Source organism: Mustela putorius, unplaced genomic scaffold, assembly GCF_011764305.1.
Source record: "Mustela putorius furo isolate JIRA1106 unplaced genomic scaffold, ASM1176430v1.1 tig00003913_pilon_pilon_pilon, whole genome shotgun sequence".
In the NCBI taxonomy this organism is placed as follows: Eukaryota; Metazoa; Chordata; class Mammalia; order Carnivora; family Mustelidae; genus Mustela; species Mustela putorius.
This window is the reverse complement of record NW_025422060.1, coordinates 12,032,501-12,047,643: the sequence shown is the minus strand read 5'-3', so window position 1 is coordinate 12,047,643 and position 15,143 is coordinate 12,032,501. Positions and strand designations below refer to the sequence as shown.

At 39.5% G+C, this 15,143-nt stretch overlaps 1 protein-coding gene across 1 annotated transcript in view; it reads left to right on the top strand.

The window, feature by feature from the left end:
• The window catches only part of CUBN (cubilin), a 261,490-nt gene that overhangs the window by 164,495 nt on the left and 81,852 nt on the right, over nt 1-15,143 (top strand). The window contains exons 39-44 of the mRNA XM_004757571.3: nt 845-1,037; nt 3,350-3,547; nt 8,152-8,298; nt 10,640-10,830; nt 10,991-11,174; nt 15,064-15,143. The exon at nt 15,064-15,143 is cut by the window's right edge and continues 95 nt beyond it. Coding sequence (XP_004757628.1) covers nt 845-1,037; nt 3,350-3,547; nt 8,152-8,298; nt 10,640-10,830; nt 10,991-11,174; nt 15,064-15,143 — 993 coding nt within the window. The remainder of the gene's footprint in view (nt 1-844; nt 1,038-3,349; nt 3,548-8,151; nt 8,299-10,639; nt 10,831-10,990; nt 11,175-15,063) is intronic.

Genomic DNA, 15,143 nt, shown 5'->3' with positions numbered 1-15,143 from the left:
TATTATATCCTCAAAGGCCCGGATTCCATTGTATTCATCTTGGGTCTACAGTGCCTCACATAGAATTCAGTACCTAACAGATGCTCAGTACTTGGGGAGATCATCATTACAGTCTGACAAACTTAGCTAATAAAGTAGCTTCAGTAGAGAAATTTACAACAATTACAATGAACTTGTTCCATTATTTAGAAGATGAAGGGAAGGATAGGAAAGGTGGTTGGATAGCATTCATCCACATGTGCTGGAGAAAAAAAAAATGTGCTCTATGCCATTTGTTTGTAAGGATCAAAATATGTCTCTAAATAGGTAATTTAATATTTTAAGCCAACTAAAAAATTATTGAGTGCTTTGAATGTATACTGATCCTTTGCAAGCTATGATTCTTTTGTTGTCATAAATTCTTTCTGTTACCTGTCCACTTTTGTTAAACCTTTCCTCTTTCTTCTTGTTTTATTCCTTCCTTTCTAATTCCTTCTTCTGAAGCTCCAAAACTGTCAATAAAATCTATTGCTGTGCAACCATCTTGGTTCTTACTTTTCCACCCCCAAATTATTCTGTAAATCAAATAATGACCTATATCACATAGAGCTTCTGCATTAACACAATTCTGCAGCAAAGATAAAACTATTTTAAAACACCTTAAATTTTTTGCAATCATATTTTATATTTAATGGTGGTTTCTATTTAGACTGATATATAATGTTTATTTTTTCCCATTATGATGAAATTGTGATAACATAAGGCAACCTTTCCGTTTTTTTTAATGAAGAAAAATAGAAGTAATTGCCTAAATTCAGTGCTCTATTATCAGTTTTCCTTTTTTTTTTCTCTTTTTTACATGCAGATTTATGATGGCCTTGGTGTTCATTCCCGCCTAATTGGAACTTATTGTGGTACCCAGACCGCAACTTTTAGCTCCTCTAGAAATTCTTTGACATTTCAGTTTTCTTCTGACTCTTCAATCACGGGGAAAGGATTCCTTCTGGAGTGGTTTGCAGTGAATGCCTCTGTTGGACCTTTACCTACTATTGCTACAGGTGTGTTTGGTGATAAATGAAATTTTGCTTAGGGGCTGATATGTGTGGGTTAGTCATTCAAATGGTCTATCATAACAAAAGCCAAATACATAAATGACTAAGAAGAAGAATTGCAGCTCTAAAGCCCTTCCTCTGTATGTTCAGGTGTTCTTTTAATTTCTTAAAAACTACATTTTCTAAAAACTGTACATTTGCTTTTTAAAAATGCATGTTTCCCATATTTTAAAATTTTAATTAGAGGTTTGATATCCATGAGGCATTCTAGTTATAATTTCTTTCTTTCTTTCTTTCTTTCTTTCTTTCTTTCTTTCTTTCTTTCTTTCTTTTGTTTGTTTTTTAGTGAGAGAGGGCACGCAAGAGGGGTGGAGAGGCAGAAGCAGAGGGAGCATCTTAAGCAGGCTCCACAATCAGTGCCAAGCCAACGTGCTCAGCATGGAGTCAGATGAGGGCTGGACCTCATGACCATGAGATCATGACCTGAACCAAAATCAAGAGTCAGACACTTAACTGACTCAACCACCCACATGGTTCTACTTATAATTTCTAGATATCCCTTCAGATATCTCTGAATATATGATTTGTAGGTACTTTGTGGGCTCTTACACACAAATACACACATACAACATTATGGATCAACTAGTAGAATTAATTATATTTCCTCTCTATTTCATTTTAAATGTTCTTTCAGAAATGTTTCACTTTCTCCTTAGTTGGTTGCAAACCTTCATGTTTCATGGTAAAATTAGCCTAATTGTTAAACTTTTATTTTGCTATGTTTAAAACCTCTTTAATCCCCTCAGTAAGCAGTGTTGGGGAGACTGATCTTAACTTAATAACTTGTTTAAACAGCTTTGAGTGGCTTTTATGGGGTGACGTGGAAGTTTGACAGACATTTCTTGGAGGATATTGTCAGTCCTTGGTATAAGTTGAACCCTGAACAACATAGGTTTAAAACTACGTAGGATTTAAAATATCCACTTATACGAGGATTTTTTTCAATAAACACCGTCCAGTGCTGTAAGTGTGTTTTCTCTTCCTTGTGATTTTCTTTTGTCTAGCTTACTTTAGCATTTTAAGAATACATAACATATAATGCACATAACATACAAAATATGTGTTAACTGACTGTTTATGTCATCACAAATGTCTATAGAAGAATTATCCATAATAGTGAAAAAGCACGAACAACCCAAATGTCAAACAGGTCAATAACATTTAATGCAGTATATCCACACAGTGGAGTGCTAGTCAGCTTGAAAACAAGGAAATGAGTGAATAAAGGGAAATGAAGGAAATATTGATGTGATGCCTGATGCAATACAGGTGAACCTCAAAACACGACGCTAAGTGAATGAAGCTCGCTACAAAAGCTAATCACATACTGTATGATTATATTTACATGAAACGTGAGGAATAGACAGATCCATAGACAGAGACCATAAGTCGGTTAGTGGTCCCCATGGACAGGTAGAATGGAAAACAGGCAAGTGATCAGTGGTAATGGGTATAAAGTGTCTTTGCAAATGGTGAAAATGTTCTAAAATGATCACTGATGGTTACAGAACTTTTTGGATATATTACAAACCACTGATCTGTATAATTTAAAAGGATAAGTTTTATGAGATCTACAGAATAGTTCAATAGAGCTGCTTTTAAATAGTCAGAAATAATGGCTGTTGTTATACATTTTACCAAATTGAAAATTATTTCAAGGTTGCCCAGATATAAATTACATGGTGAATAGCTATGTTGAAAAAGTGAAGATTGAAATCCTGAAGAAACAGAAATAATAGCAATAATACAGTTCGTCTACATGGACTAACTTCATGCTCAACAAATAACAAACACTAGCCAATAAATGGGCTGTGTTGCAAAACTATGGTGAAAAAAAGCAGAATAAAGTGTGTTTTTCTTACACAAAAAAATAAATTAAGGGATATAATAGTTGTGTGAGTCAGCAGATTTAAGAAAATATTTCTAGGGGCATCTGGGTGGCTCAGTGGGTGAAGCCTCTGCCTTCGTCTTTGGTCATGATCTCAGGGTCCTGGGATCGAGCCCTGCATCAGGCTCTCTGCTCAGCAGGGAGACTGCTTCCCCCTCTCTCTCTGCCTGTCTCTCTGCCTACTTGTGATCTCTCTTTCTGTCAATAAATGAATAAATAAAATCTTAAAAAAAATATTTCTAGATTTCCTTGAGAACTCTGTTTTAATTGGTTGTTTCCTCTCAGTTCAGGGCTGACACTTGAAAACCAATGTGCTAAATTCTCTCCCATCAGAGGTATTTGACAGATGTCATTTTTTTCCCTTCAACAGGTGCTTGTGGTGGCTTCCTGAGGACAGGAGATGCGCCTGTCTTTCTCTTCTCCCCAGGCTGGCCTGAAAGCTACAGTAACAACATTGATTGCATGTGGCTTATTCATGCTCCAGATTCGACTGTGGAACTCAACATCCTTTCCCTGGACATCGAAGCTCACAGAACCTGTGACTATGACAAACTTGTGATAAGAGATGGTGAGAAACATTTAAACAAGTGTCAGCCCTAACACATATTTAGTTAACGTTCAGTTATGAAAATACCTTTTTGCTGCTTCCATTCATTTTGTATAGAAGTTCCTAGATACTGTCGTCAATGAGGGCAACCAAGACTAGAGTTGGCTACAGTTTCTAAAGAATGTAAGGAAAGTATTAAATGGTCTGTCACAAATGAATGCACACACTATATCAGGGACAGCCTTACGTTCCTAAAAACAAACAAACAAAAAAACAAAAAAGAAAACACTACCCTTGGCTTAAGTAGGAAGTAATGGTCTGAGTTTCCAGGTGATGCTGTTGAAAGGCCTTGGAGATAAATTTTGATATTTTATACCTATAGCTTTAAGATCCAAGTGTGGAAAAATATGTATAATTGCAATATATTCAATTCTCTTTATCTGCTGAATCTCTGGAGAGAGTAGGTGGCATGAAGGCTAACATTTTTCATGTTTTCTCTGCGCAGGTGTGGTGTTGCTATGCAGTGAGGGATAAGCATAAGGTTAATAGGCAACATATACAAAATTATGCTTCACGGTTCACATTTCAGCCACACCCCAGACCCACTAAAATAGAAACTCTCAGGATGGGTCCTAGATCTGTGATTTTAAAAGCCTTCCAGGTGGAGAAGTAAGGCAGGATTGCGTAAACTGCAGAGTCGGATTCTACCTTGGTTTAAAATTTTGATATTTTGACCATTTTACATTAAATTTTAATCTTTAAAATATTATTTATCTTGATTTCTAAGGTCTTTGGCCCCTCCTTGAATGTTGCCCACGATGCAAATACTTCTCTTGCCTATTCCTTGTCCCTGCCTCCAAGAGGATACTGACGGTCTTTAAAGTTTGAGAACCACTACCCGCCATGATAAAGACTTTAAGACCTCACATGCCTACCTCGAGGGACCATGACTAGGGAGGTGTAAAACTGGAGAACAGAATTAAAGGAGCCGTTGCTAAGAAGGAAGGCTCACTATTTTTTAGCTTCCTATCTTTTAAGATATGTGAAATATAGAGAATATTGTATGAATTTCCCAATTGTTAGTTTTGAAAATTAATGAAAAATGCTTCAGAGTATTTTGTGGACCAAACGTGTTTGCTTACTGCCCATAGTTTACTCGGATGCAAGCTCTTGTCTCCCTTATCCGTTACCCTAGACTTCCACAAAGTACGGTTAAGAAATGGCTGAGGGTTTTATTTTCCTTTTGTTGAGGCTGGGCCTCAAGACTCAAATAAATCATACAAATAAGATGAGATGATAAATCTTAACTTCCCCTCCTTTTCCTATCAACCATCAGCTCTTAGCACATTACCCAGAGAAGTTATCATCTTTTCTCACATGGAGGCATTCCTGTGGATGTAACTTTCCATGTAATGAAGTGAGTGTGTCCTTGCACACATATTCTGAGTGTTCAGAATCTAGTAGGATCTTTAAAAAAATGTCTTCAGTAGGTAACTCCAGTAATGAAGTAAATTATGGTTACTCTTTTAACATGCACTTTCTATTGAGTTGCTTTTTGTTTCACCAATAATTTTTCTTAGAAGCCTGAGCCCTGAGAGTTGTTTTCTTCTTCTGTGTGACCTTGCACAGAATGCTAAATGTGTCCAAGTCTGTTTTATTGTCTGTGAAAGAGAGAGCAGTACCTACTTCTTGAAGTTGTTAGATCCAGGAGCATGATACATTCCCTAGCTAAAGTCCTGGCATTTTATATGTGGAATTCAGAATTATTTAATTTGGATTTCAATTTACTTTGCTAGAGACATTTCTAAAATAGTTTTCATCATATACTGTTTATAGACTGGAAAGTGTCCTTACTGAGACATAGAGCGTGGGAGCTCAGCAAATTGACTTATACACCAAAGCAATGACAGTGTTTTAAATTGGAGTGTGACCTATCCAAAGAGATTTTTATTCACAACGTGAGTAGGTACTGAATAGGCTTCTTAGTTGCCCCTATGTTTCTTTTCGTATTCAAGAAGTAGCTTTTGAGTGCTGACTGTAGCGGTTGGTGGGTATTTTGTTCATTTGTTCATTTAGAATGAAATTTCAAGTCCCACTCCAATTGTTTGTTCTTTGTTCAGTTTTTTTGCTTCTGCGGAGCAGAGGCATATCAATCACATTCTGAAGCAAATATCTAAAGCCATTGACCTCAAGCAATAATATTTACAGACCATTTGTGCCATTGGTCCTTGGTCCCAGGCTGGCTGTGGACTTTTTTTTTTTTTTTTTTTTAAGATTTCATTTATTTATTTGACAGAGAGAGATCACAGGAGGCAGAGAGGCAGGCAGAGAGAGAGGAGGAAGCAGGCTCCCTGCTGAGCCTGGAGCCAGATGCAGGGCTCGATCCCAGGACCCTGAGATCATGACCTGAGCCGAAGGCAGCGGCTCAACCCACTGAGCCACCCAGGCGCCCCATAGCTGTAGACATTTCTGAGCCACCCCAGAGAGGGCTCTGCAGCCTTCCTAGGAGACCTGAGTCACTCTCCCACCTGCTTATTCATTTTATAGGACTGGGATGGTTCAGCCCTGAATCCATTTTTCCCAGACCACATACCAACAAATTTTACATACCTAAGATTCCCCCAAATTGAGGTTCTGTGATTTACATTGGCTCTAGAAAAAGTTAAAACAACAACAACAAAAACAAACAGAAAAAAGAGGAGGAAGAAAAAAATAATTTTGTTAAAAATCAATAATCCTATTATTTATAGATATAAAATGTAGTTTCTTTGTTATCCTAGAGATATCATTTAATAGCATAGTTTGAGCATCTGGAGTTATTTAGCTAGGGTTTTAAATTCTTGTTGACGTCTATATTCTTTGCCCTTGGACAAATTATATATCTTCCCAAGACTATTTCCTGTTTACAAAACTGGGATAATAAAAATACCTACCTAATAGTGTTATTATGAATATACAGTCTGATAGCACATGTAAAGCACTCAAAGTGGTAATAATAATTGGTTGATAAATGTCAGCTATTGGTAATCTTGGCTTGCATTTCTACATCTCTAAAATGAGGAGTCTCGATCAGCAAGAGAATCACCAGACCACCCTATAGCCTTTACCTTTGATTTTCTCCTCTTCTTAAAGATCACGTTCATCCCTGCTACAACCCATATGGTAAGGTTGCAGAATGTTCTAGAAATACCTCAGTAGCTATTACAGATACTGGGGGGAGAAACAAACCATCATGTGGTTATTGGGTTACCTACCAACTCATTAGTTAAGTAACTTATACATAATTATTTAGAGATGAGCATTGTTTCATCAGACAGTTTGAGGTGAAGTTTAGAAAAGAATTAAACATCAATAGACCCTACACTGTCTCACTGAGAAACTATGCACCTGTGATAAAAAACAACATACAATAAACTTCAAAATGTTGTGATATAGACAAAGAGTAAGTCAACAAAAACAATTTGAGGTGAAATGTGTAGTAAAATATCACAGCAAAGATAGCAAGTGCAGATAAGATAAGATAAGGTAAGATAGCAAGTCACAGGGAGAAACTTTTGAATTGTGAAAACCACAAAGCTGTCCAGAGGTCAGAAACCCTGTGAAGAATGCCTTTCAAGCATCTCCTCCTACAGCTATGCCATGGCAGTTGTCATCCCAGACAATACCTTGCTTTCTGAAGTAGTGAATAATGAGTGACTTTTAGGTGGTGATCAATGTCAGAGGGATTCATTTCGCTGGTTGCATTCAAGGGGCAAATTTCCTCATGTCTCATGTTCTATTTTTGGTTTTTATAAGCTTGAAGTCTTTTAATTATTTTTCTTAGAGAAGAAATCCATGTATTTTCCCAGCCAGGAATCCAAATATTTTATAATTTCCTTTGCTCCACTCTGATTTTGATTGTGGCTTTTTTCCAAGTTGCTTATATCCAAGAGTAGTAAAAAGAGCTATGAAGTGACCCAGTTGTCCTCTGATTCTCTCCCTGGAGGGCACACTTGATGAAACTCTTTTCTCATCCTCCACACAGGTGGACGTAAGTGTGTTCTTTTAATTAAAAAAAAGATAAACAACACCAAACAAATGAAAAGTTAAAAAAAAAAAACACAAAATCACAGTCACAACTAAGAAACCCTCTGGGGCTGAAGAGAGGGTTATAGAAACATTGCACACCTCTTGGCAAATGACCTTACAACATTAGTATAGAATCTGAGGCTGAAGAACCAATCTTTTCTCTCCTTTAGATACTTGACCTTCAGCAATCCGACTAATTGAGCTGAGTCTCTAACATACACGTCGGCACTGCTCCTCCGTCATTTCCCAGCCCCCATGTACCCTGATTTTGAGTTTTAGTGCTGGGCAGAACTGTAACCCAGTTTTGAGAAAGACAGTGGGGACTGTCAGGAGACTTCAACATAAAGGGTAAAGCAAAAGGTAGGCAGCATGATTAGGAGCTGGAACCAGAATGATGTGGCCCTTGGAGGAGGTCCTTGTATTTGAGAATCTTGTGAACTCCCAGGAAGGGTGATGTTCTGAGAAAAATGTATGAGCTACTTTGCATTGCAAAGGAAGGTGGAGAAGATTCTGAAGACATCATATTTTACCACTGACATTTCCTTTCTTTGGCATAGGAGACAGTAACCTGGCCCCGCAGCTGGCCGTTCTCTGTGGCAGAGAGCTCCCGGGACCCATCCGGTCCACCGGCGAGTACATGTTCCTCCGGCTCACCTCGGACTTCAGTGTAACCGCAGCGGGCTTTAATGCATCCTTTCACAAAAGTAATATGTTCAGGGTTTTTTTTATATCACATCATGTCTTCTCACTTCATCCTCTCTCTCTCTCTTTTTCCCTAATACCTTCTGCTTATTTTTCACATGGGTCTCACCCAGCCTCTGGATGGCTATCCTTTGTCAGCTACTAAGTTTGATCCAAAAACTGTGGCCGAGTGAAACATAGGGATTCCCTGCCTTCAGGTCTCTGGGGGAGGACATCTCCCCCCACCTCCACAATGAGGTGTGTTCCTGGTAGCCTAAGAATGAGATTTTTTTTTTTAAGATTTTATTTATTTATTTGACAGAGAGAGATCACAAGTAGGCAGAGAGGCAGGCAGAGAGAGAGGAGGAAGCAGGCTCCCCGCCAAGCAGAAAGCCTGATGCAGGGCTTGATCCCAGGACCCTGGGATCACGACCTGAGCCAAAGGCAGAGGCTTTAACCCACTGAGCCACCAGGGCACCCCAAGAATGAGATCTTTAAAACAATTCTCCAGCCTAGCTAAGGGTTTCAAATAGAACAGAACCAGACAGCACTTATCCATAACACATAAAAGGAACGGTAAGTCAGAGTAATCTTCAATCTAAGAAATAGAAAAAGGAAAATAGAAGATATCTTGAAAGCTCTTGGTTTCAAGCATTCATGGGAGGGTTGGCCAGAAGGGTTTGCTTCTCTTGAAATATGAGTTTGATGACTCAGAGAATGTGCACCATACGTGGGTGGCAATCATGTGTAGCATGATCAAGACTTCCAAAACTTGATAAAATGGGAAGTCCAATAGTAAGTTTAAAGCCAAACAAGATTAAAATTAAAGAAGTAGCCCATGAAATATAGACCATCGAAAGACGCTCATGCTTTTAACAAAAAAGCATAATTTTAAAGTAGACTCTCAATATAGACATTAAAAATTCATCTAATATTTCTTGCACTGTTATAGATGTCTTTTAGAGAGTAGGGAGCAATGGAAGATAAATTATCTACTTCACGCTCAGGGAGGCAGACTGCGTAGTGGTTTAAGAGAATGGGCTTTGAAATTAGACAGACCTAAGATAAATTTCCATCTGTGATTTAAGTAGTTGTGTGAACTCGCTGCACTCCCTTGCTAAGCAGCTCAGCCCCTGACAGCAGGCGAATTAATGCCTGCTCACTCCATCCACTCTCTTCTGCTCCCAGTCTCTCTCTCTCTCTCTCCTGTACATGTGTATGACAGATGTACCTGTGCACGTATAAATGTATGCACGTGTGTGTGCACACACACATGTACATGCTGGATGGCTGCATGTCTAGAAGGTATCTCCAATTTACCATGCAAAACCTAAACTTCCCACCCTCTTCCACCCTCCAAAGCTGCTCATTCCATGCTCTTTACAATCTTGATAAATGGAAAGCACATTCTTTCCAGTTGCTTAAGCCAAAAATCTCGACATCATTCTTGATCCTTCTCTTTGTCTCACCCTCTGTGTCCTAACCTTCAACAAATCACAATGATTCTACCTTCCCAATATATTTAAATATATTACATATATTTATATATTTATACCCAACCACTTCCCACCTTTCTCCTACCACCCTAGTCCAGACCCTGTCATCTCTCCTTGGACTCCGGCAGTCACTTCCTGAGTGGACCCCCTGACCGCGCATTTCCCTGCCAACCCCCTTACAATCTAGGTATCACAGACAGAGCAATGCTTTTAAAATATAAGACAGATCATACCATTCTAATACTCAAAACCCTTGAATGTCTTCCTCTCTTACTTAAAATAAGTCCTTTCAGTTTCCTGCATGACCTAGCGCTGCTTCCTTTGGGATCACTCACTGTGCCTCATTAATTTTGACTTACATGATGTACCACTCAAGCCCTTACACCAAGTGTTTTCTGAACTGGAAAGCTCTTCTCTCACAAAGCCATATGGCTTGATCCCTCATTTCTGCAGGTCTCTGTTCAGGTGATACCGTAACAACGAGGCCTTCTCTAAGTTCCCTAGACAATACTATACCATTTGCTCTCCCCCTATTCACTTTTCTTTGTAGAATTGATCCTACCCCACATCTTATATATGTGTTTATTGTATGTCTTACTCATCTATAAAGTAAGCTTCTGAAAGTAATTTGTCTCTGTTGCTTATTTCTGTTTCCTGATCGTAGGAAAAAACCACAAAATGAATACTCTGTCATCGGTGCTGAGCACAAGCTTGTTGGGCCCATCATTTCTTATACTTTGGTCCCAGTTCGTTTCAAACCACATTTCTGTTGCCTACACTTTAAAAATCCTCATGAAAAACAGGGAAGCCTAACAATCCCACTGTAAACGTCACTTAAGTAAATTACCTTTGTTGCTTCTTTGTAAAGGTTGTGGTGGATATTTGCACGCAGACCGAGGCATAATCACATCCCCTCAGTATCCAGAGACCTACGGTCCCAACCTCAACTGCTCTTGGCACGTCCTGGTTCAGAGTGGTCTGACCATTGCTGTCCATTTTGAACAGCCCTTCCAGATTCCAAATGGAGATGCTTCTTGCAGCCGGGGGGACTACTTGGTGGTAGGTCATGCTTGCCACCTTTCCTAATGATTAACTTTGCAGTCTTCATTCAAAAAACAAAATGGCGATTCTTCTCTCTGGGGACATAAAGTGGTAGGACTTGGGCGCTCCATCTCTCTCAATCTGAAGGAACTGATGTGATTTTAATTTGTGTTCCTAGCTGAAAAATGGGCCTGACATCTATTCTCCACCCTTGGGACTCCGTGGAGGAAATGGTCATTTTTGTGGCGGTCGTCCTTCATCCACTCTGTTCACCTCAGATAATCAAATGTTTGTTCAGTTTATTTCTGATGCCAGTAATGGAGGGCAAGGATTTAAGATCAAATATGAGGCAAAGAGTTTAGGTAAGTATGTTCACCGAGCAAAATGCCTGTATTTTTCCTGCAGTTGCTTTATCTTTCTTGTTTAAATAGATTTGAGGAAAAAATATGTGAAGTTTTCTTTTCTAAAGTAAGAATAATAATTTAACAAGAATAGCTACCTGTTTTCAGGTACTTACTGTATTCTTGATACATTCAGTATCTCATCATGGCTGCTTTTTAAGGAAGGTATCATTCCCATTCTACAGATAAGTAAAATGAGGCTTAGATTCTTTCCAAGCCTACTTATTGAGAGAATGAACAAAGTAAAATACTCTCCATGATTATAAATTAAACCGATCTTATGGATACCCTGAAATTTCTTAGTCCTTTCTACTATAAAATATCTAATTATCCATTACAGTTATGGAAGCATTGTAAGAATGATAATTACATCGTTTTATAATCATTTGTATGCTTTCTTTTAAAGTGAACACATATTCCTCTGATTCTGTTATTACCCATTTAATTATATATTATAGTGGTGATCTTTACTTAATTACCTTTACTTAATTATGCTTGATTAAAATTATATTTAATTCTACTGTAATGACTTAATTTTGTGACATTTAAATTTATATAATGTTTAATTGAATAAATAAGTAAATAAGCATAGTTTCAAAAGAGAGAGTAATGTTAGCAGAGAATAAGTCTTTGCTTCCTCCCCAAATTAGATAATACAGATTTCAGGATAATCATATGACCTCAATCCCAAATTCCTGAGCATATTTTTAAAAAATACTAATCTAAATAAAACCATATATCTTACTGCATAATCTCTAAAATATGAGATTTTTTAAATGTCAGCATAATTTCTTTATTCTGGAAAAGGAGAAGAAATAAGTGTCTACCAAATGACACAAAAAATCATCTAATAGCTTGAGTAGGTTCCATGATTAGAGGGAATGTACTTCTGTTACTTCCCCCTACATGCAGCTCTGGCACTTGGAAGGAGACTTGAAAGACAGCTCTGTGAATACCAGCCCCATTACTTTATAGGCTGAGAGTTTGTTATCCCTCTGTCTCTGCTGAGCTCAGCTGCTGAATCATGTGTGGAATGTCACTGGCCACCGAGGCTTCTCAGAGTAGCAGTGCCTTGTGTCTAGTGAGTAGACATCAGCTGATCCCACAGAACTCTACTTTCCCATGATAGAGTCTTGAGTTACAGTCTTAAATTACAGTTTTGAAATCAATATTTGGTGGTAATTCAGATACACTAAGGGTTTATTTATAAATGCTTCAATTCTTTTATTCCTTTGCCAGACCCTCTTTTTATGTAAGAATGGTATGGTCATTACTTCCTCCCCATCTTTCTGCCTTTACTATTAGACTTAAAGGTCTTTTGATTTCAAAACCTATTGTCCATTCATAGATGAGTAGATAAAGAAGATGTGTTATAGTTATACGCAATGGAGTATGAGTCAGCCTTGAAAACAGAGTGAACTCTTGCCATTTGGGACAACATGGATGGACCTAGAGATTATTCTGCTAAGGGAAATAAGCCCACCATAGAAAGAGAAATACCATTCAATTTCACTTATATGTGGAATCTAAACAGCAAGCAAACAGACTCTTAAAGATAGAGAACCAACTGGTGGTTGCCTGAGAGGAGGTGGGGCATTGGATGAAACAGATGACCGGGATGAAAAGGTACAAACTTCCGGTTTCTGGGAAACACCTGGAAAGAGGCACCCAGGGACCAAAGGTGGGAGGGTGTGAGATAAAAGGAGGAGGAGCTCAGTGTCCACGCAGCTGGGGGACAAAAATAGAAAGAAGAGACAGTTGTGATCAACCAGATTAAATGCTGGGGCTATAAAATAAAGAAGAAAAAGATGCTTGGGTACACCACTGGGAGCCAAACCGGAGTGCTTTGATAGGGTTGAAAAGCGGAGGGGGAAGGAGGAAAGAGGCCAGTTAGGAAGAGCAGATAACGGGACTGTAACTGACTTGAGCATGTGATGGCGTGGGAAGATGTGAGGGGCGGGGAGGAGCGTGGGGGAGGGGAGAGGACCGGGAGGGAGAGAGAGTGAGCGCCCAGGGGACGGGGAGGGCCTCCCCAGGGCGCGGCCCCTGAGAAGACAGCGGAGTGGGAGGCCCACCCATTGTACAGGAAGATGGTGTAGCCGGGGAAGATACAGGAGGCAGAGAGGCAGATAAATTTCTTAAGGGTGGCAGCACATGGGGGCAGCGTCCTCATCTGATTTCTTCCATCACGCTCTGAAGGAAAACAACAAGCGGCGCGCCTAGGCTCCCGAGAGAGTGGGGACCATAAGGGTCGAGGGCAGAGAGTCCGGTCTCACTTAGCTGTTACGTTTCTGTGAGAAAGCAGGGCTGCTTGCCGTGTTGAGAGTGGAGAGTGCGCATTTGGAGACCATTGATTTCCGCAAATGGTTCGAATCACGTATAGTCTGCAGGTTCGGGTTCGGAGACGAGAAGAATTCTGGGCAATGGCAAAATTCAGGTTAGGACAATAAGTGGCTGAATGATAGCAGAAAGAAATATCAAGAGAGTGTAGCAGACCCATGTGTCTGTGAGGCTCACTTACTAGGTTCATTTCATCGGTGTTATAAGTACCCAGGTAACGCCGGCTTGGATGGTGGGTGAGATCACCCAAAAAATGTTTATTGGTAAAAGGAAAGTCTTTTTACATACTTTGGTTTTCTAGAAAAGAAGTATAAAAAGCCCATTGATCTTCTTCCAGAAACTGGCTAATAAATTCTCTCATGCCAGCCGTCTCTTGCTCTTCAAATGCATCTAAATCCTGAAGAAACATAATGAGCGGATACCCCCAGAGTTGTGCGGAAATCTATCTGCTTCATCTTTTACATATCAAGATCCCAGCTCCGAATCTTTCTATGGAACCACCCAGTCAGTGGGAAGTTGTAAGGGCTTCTCTGCATTCATGTGCTTTTCTGTATGGCGAATGTACACTAATTCTTCCAGGATGTTCCACTGTATGCATTGGGCACCATAAGTATTTTGTTGGCTTTAAGGAAGAGAGAAATTTTCTAAGAGAATTTATAGTTGGGCAGGTTAAAAAGTGACACACTTGGTAGCTCCCCCAATAACAAATTCAGAATCTGTTTTTTAAAAAGAGAATGAGGATAAATCCAGGTAAAAGAACACTGAGGTTGGAAATACAGATAAAGTCACTTCAAATAGCATGGAGGACATGGGGAGTTAGAAAGGAGAAGGGAGTTGGGGGAAATCGGAAGGGGAGGTGAACCATGAGAGACTATGGACTCTGAAAAACAATCTGAGGGTTTTGAAGGGGCAGGGCAGGTAGGGAGGTCGGGGTACCAGGTGGTGGGTATTATAGAGGGCACAGATTGCATGGAGCACTGGGTGTGGTGCAAAAAATAATGAATACTGTTATGCTGAAAATAACAACAACAACAACAACAACAAAAAACAAAAAATGCCAGTGGGAAGTCTAGACATGGTGCTGTACTCACCACAGGCATTACTGCCATCTGCTCCATATGGGGCTCTTGTAATACAGTTGGCTGTACTCCCCATGCCCTTCGTTTTATCCCCATGACTCATTCCCTCCCTAACTGGAAGCCTGTCACCCATCTGGCCCATCCCCCCACTCCCCTCCCCTTTGGCAACCCCTAATGTGTCCTCTGTATTTATGAGTCTGGTTTTGCTTTTTGTGTGTTTGAGTTTTTTAGTTTTTACATATATATGAAATCACGTAAACTTGTCATATCACCATGTTGTCTATCTGAGACTAATGTGGCATTGAGTTTCGACTCTATTTCAATTTTTTAAAAGATGATGTAAAACAGTGCAAAAAAAAAAAGGGGGGGGGATAGTAGCATTGCATCCTCTTTCCCAGACCATCTATTGATTTCACTTTGTTTCTCACCAGCCTGTGGGGGCAACATCTACATCCACGATGTGGATTCTGCGGGGTATGTGACCTCCCCTGGGCACCCTGACAATTACCCC